Source organism: Phaethon lepturus, unplaced genomic scaffold, assembly GCF_000687285.1.
Source record: "Phaethon lepturus isolate BGI_N335 unplaced genomic scaffold, ASM68728v1 scaffold13818, whole genome shotgun sequence".
NCBI classification, from domain to species: domain Eukaryota; kingdom Metazoa; phylum Chordata; class Aves; order Phaethontiformes; family Phaethontidae; genus Phaethon; species Phaethon lepturus.
In genome coordinates this window covers 38,398-43,206 of record NW_010555584.1, presented here as the reverse complement: position 1 = coordinate 43,206, position 4,809 = coordinate 38,398, and the positions used below count along the sequence as shown (strand labels likewise).

At 38.7% G+C, this 4,809-nt stretch overlaps 1 protein-coding gene across 1 annotated transcript in view; it reads left to right on the top strand.

Moving 5' to 3' along the window:
- Window positions 1-559: 559 nt before the first annotated feature.
- GTF3C1 (general transcription factor IIIC, polypeptide 1, alpha 220kDa) overlaps window positions 560-4,809 on the top strand; it is a gene marked incomplete at its 5' end in the record, with an annotated part of 42,176 nt that continues 37,926 nt past the window's right edge. The window contains 5 exons of the mRNA XM_010292210.1: window positions 560-769; window positions 945-1,121; window positions 2,241-2,384; window positions 2,969-3,065; window positions 3,552-3,675. Coding sequence (XP_010290512.1) covers window positions 560-769; window positions 945-1,121; window positions 2,241-2,384; window positions 2,969-3,065; window positions 3,552-3,675 — 752 coding nt within the window. The remainder of the gene's footprint in view (window positions 770-944; window positions 1,122-2,240; window positions 2,385-2,968; window positions 3,066-3,551; window positions 3,676-4,809) is intronic.

Below are 4,809 nucleotides of genomic sequence, written 5' to 3'. Positions count from 1 at the left end.
AGGCTTGGCGGGGGCTTGCTGCTCTGCTGGGGGTAACTCGGGCCTGGTTCTGTGGCCGCCCCGCCTCGTTCTCCGGAGCCGATCAGGGTTTGTTGGAAGAACGCTTCACGAGTCGGCTGACGGCAGTGAGGTTTTGAAGCCTGGTGTTCAGGAGACCTGTATAGGAGTCTTGGATAGATTTCTATTCTAATGACTGTTTACCACGTAGGCACAAGCTGGATTTCTGTGTCCCAGTTCATCAGGGTGGATGTACCTGTTGTTTTCTGTAAACTAGTATTTATATACATCTCTCTTGTTCCCACTGCTTCAATATCCTTGAAGTTTTGAAGATCAAATAATCTGTTCCCCTCCTTTTGCCTCATATACTCTGCATGCTGATAAGGTTTGGTCATACTTGAGGAGCACAGCTCTGCTGTTGTGCTTTTCCAGTTTTGAGGTTTCAAGAGTTTAATTTTTCCAAGGTATTTGATAGAGGTGTCGACATTCTTTGTGGCAATGTTATATTTCAGTTCCAGATTCCCCTTGCTTGGTTACATGTTGGCTCTTGCTTTTATTTCAGATACGAAGAAATAGACCTTGAAACAGGAATACTGGAAACCAAAAGAGATCCTGTTCCTTCAGATGATATTTATCCCGTCCACATGATTTTGGATAATAAAGATGGCATACAAGGTTCCTGCCAGTATTTCAAAGAGAGAGTAGATATCACTGATCAGATAAGGAGGAAGGATTTGCAGCCTTGTTATACTTATATAGAAGCTGTTGAAAAGTGAGTGAAACCCTTACATCTGGCATTCAAAGATTTTTAACTTAAGTTTTAAAATTTAGTGCTCACTCAGTTTGTGCAGATTATATCAAGAATGGTGGTTGTGGGGGAAGAGTGCTTAATCTCTCTGTTTTTATGGAACTAATAGTATTTTATTACTTTCCCTTCTGTTTCTTAGATGGGGAGAGAAACTAGTCATTGTTGCTTCCCAAGACCAGCGTTATAGAGCTTTAATAGGCTGGGAGGGTGACCCTGACTTAAAACTCCCTGACTTCTCCTACTGTATATTGGAGCGTTTAGGTCGTGCTAGGTGGCAAGGAGAGCTTCAGAGGGACCTTCACAGTGGGGCTTTCAAGTAAGTTTATATCTTGCTATATGAATTAAATCAAAGCTAACAAGTTTCAACTGGTTACTTACAAAGTTCCGTCCACTTAAGTGATCCTGTACGTTGATTTAAACTCATGTCTGTATTGGTAGTTCCTCATCCTTACTACCAGGAGCACTTGGTTCTTGAAGCCTGTATTGCTAGAAGCGTACTGCTCTCTTCCTCAAGTTTTTATACTTCCTGAATCTTTCTTGTGTAACCAGAGATTGTTTGAGATCAATACACAGGTTTCTAATCTGTGGAAGTTCTTGCTTTCTCTAAATCACTTTTTCAAATTTGGGATGGAAGGGTGACTTTCATTTCCTCTTCTAAACTGCTTAGTAAGCATGTTATCCTGCCCAAGTTCTGAAGAGATTCTTGGATGCCCACCTTTTGTCCCCAGGGTGACATCTTTCTCTACATGACCTGAATGGGAGCCTGAGTTACCAGCTTCCAAACAAGACCATGTATTTTGGTGATGGAGGAGCATCACACAGCCTTTGAGGGAATGCTAGTTTTGTATTGCAGTGCTGGTGGATATTAGCATTGCTGTTAAGGATTCACTGTTTCCGGCAGATGAAGTGGCTTGCAAATCACACTGGCATTGTTTTTTGCCACCCAGGAAGCTCTTTTAAGCAACTGAGGTGTTGGGGGTTGGAGGGAGATCTTTTGTGGATGCTTTTCTGCCACTTCAGTGGCCAGAGTTAGCTCACCAAAGAGTGAGACAAATACCAGAGCTGTCACAAGGAGGGCAGTGATTGTGGCATAGCCAGGAGTTAGAAGGAGAGGAGGAAGGGAGAAAGGGCATGGGGATACAATATTGCTTCAGCTGTGTCATCTAACCATGTCATGATACTGTGGTTGTGCTTAGAGACTGCAGGTTAAGATCAGAGGTATTTCTCTGTTTAATTGGATTAATGATGAAAACCAATTTCACAGGTTGTCTTAATTTTGTCACTCCCTAATTTTGAGATTGTCACCTTGAAAATTAATATAACTTGTCACTAAGGGCACAGATAATCTAGGTAAAGGGTGTTGGAATACTGGATAATTAGAATTTATTTACAGAAATTCCAATGCCTATAGATATCTTGCCATCTATTTTTTTAGAGTGGATGCTGGAAAAATTCATTATCACCGAAGAGTATTGGACAGAAATGGTCTCATAACAATGCAGTCCCATGTCATAAGACTACCAAGTGGAGCACAGCAACACTCAATTCTTCTACTTCTGACTCGCTTTCACGTTGATAGGTATGTGCAACTTGGATGTTTTGAAGATCTGCTGGGTAGACTGTGACCATTTACTATGATGATAGTTTGCTCTATTGTCACAGAACCATCAAAGTTTCCTGGTATTAACTCTTCTCAATTCCTTTAACTCCTCTTCTGAATTCTGGACAGTTTCAAACCTACTTGTCTTGGAGCTGTAAACAATAGAGCATTCTATTACTTCTCGCCTGCCTACATAAGTCTTAACACTTCTTATTGTAACACTAATCATTCTGTTAATTTTGAGTGTTCTCACTTCAAACACATTTCTAATAGATTTTTTTTCCCTTCTTGTTTACGATTATATTTATGATTAGAACTTGTGCTTCTGAGTTTTGCCAATGAAAACAGCCTGAGCCTAGTCACTGTTCCCTCAGCTGGGTTATCTTCTTAGTGACAAATTCTCACACATGCTATTCACAGAAGAAAAAGAAAACTATGATTCCTAAAACAATCTGAGAACACTTTGGCGTACTTTCTCTAGTATTCATTTTGTAAAGGTACAACTTGTATTTATAAAGCTATATGCACTTTTACACGTAAAATAATTTTCCTTTCTTGGTTAGGAGAAGCAAATATGATATTCTGATGGAGAAGCTCTCAAGTATGCTAAGCGCTCGTTCAAACCAGATGGAAACATTAGGAAACTTGAGGGAAGAATTGGTGAGATTCATTACTGTCTCAAATTCTCACTCTCATAGAATCTAGACGATTAGTATCAAAGGTAGTCATTCATACTGCCTGTTTTAAAGTTGCACAAAATTTTGGGGTAGGATATCAAAAGAAGGATCTTGAAAACCTAGTAGATCAAGTTACTGTTGCTGTATGTCATAAGGAAGGAGCTCTATTTGATCCACAGTTTCAGAAAAGTTTTGTCAATGGATATCATCGTGCAATTCTTACTTGCACAGTGCTGCTGCTGGTTGCTGCTGCTTTTTTGGACAGTAGAGTTGGAGGGATAAAACACATTCTGGAAGCATCTCATGTTCTGCCAGGTGTCTGCTTTAGCAGGCTTTTAAGATCCTTCTTTGATATCTTACCCCAAAATACTGTGTTTTAAGAACAGGCAGTATAAATGTCTTTGATGCTAATCACCTACAGGTGAGACTTTTGGGCTACGATGATTTTTGCCATTTCTCTTTGCATTAGGGTCTTTGCGAGAGAACTTTCAAACGTCTCTATCAATATATGATGAATGCTGGCCTAGCCAAGGTAATATCCATCCCATTACAAGATATACATCCCAATGGAGGACCCTACAAGACAAAGAAGGGTAAATAGAACTATATATTTGCTCTCTTTTTGTGTAATTACATTGATGCCATTCTATAAGCTTCAAATTTTAAGTTAAAAGACATGTGAGTGAAAATCTGTCTACTCAGTTATGTGGAGAAATATGTTAATAAAGCTAAACACTGCAACCTGCTTGGATTAAGCATTTGTTCCAGGTTTTTAAGAATGGATGTGGGCAAGTTTGTATGTCAATGTAAGCTCTTTCAGTGGATTTTTGACTCCTGATAAGACCACTCAAGCCAATACAGAGAGTAGGGACAAAGACCAATCTGCTGACCTTTCAGGTTGAAGTTGAATGACAAGTCAATAAATCTGACAAAAATATATACAGTTATATGAAACAAAGACCATAGCAAAATAAGCTAAAGAAACAGACCATCTTAGTTAGGGCTTGTGCTGAAATTATGACTTTTGCTGAAAGCCATGAGAATGCAAAGATTCTCTGGAAAGTTTCATATCAAATTATGCAAGTAAGCTTCTACAGCACTACCTTGGAATTCTTTAAGTAGGAAAGATAGCCAGCAACTACTATTCAAAAAAGCCATAGTCTACTGAGGGATGGTTTAATGCATAGCCAGCTTTGAATTCCAAGTCAATAGGTTTGCAAGAACTGCTGATAACTTCCAAACATGTAATAGAAAGACAAAGAAGAGCAGAACTGCATGAAGAAAGGGACAAAAGAAAGCAACTGCTCTCAAAGATGCAGATAAAACTTGCGTGGGGAAAAAAACTACAGGAAGTAATAATAGAAAGCATGAGGAATGATAGTATCACTAGTGGAATTAATGCAATTGCTTAAAAGAAAATCAAATCTTTAATCACAGAAAATCCTAAGAGGCAGAATTGCAAGGGTTAAAAAGAAATTAGTTCTGAGGGAAGAACAGTGTGTTCATCAGAGATGTGAAGTGTTTCTGAAAAAATAAAAAATACAAAAAATAAATGCGATATGAACTAAAGATTGCAAACTGTATAGTCTTTGTGAATAGGAGTGATTATAAAGGAAGTAGAAGAGCCAATAACAATGTGAGAACTTTGAGAAGACAAAACTGAATGCCACTTAACTGGAATTGGATTAAGGCTTTTGATAAGACAACAAATTCCTTCAAATCTTTTA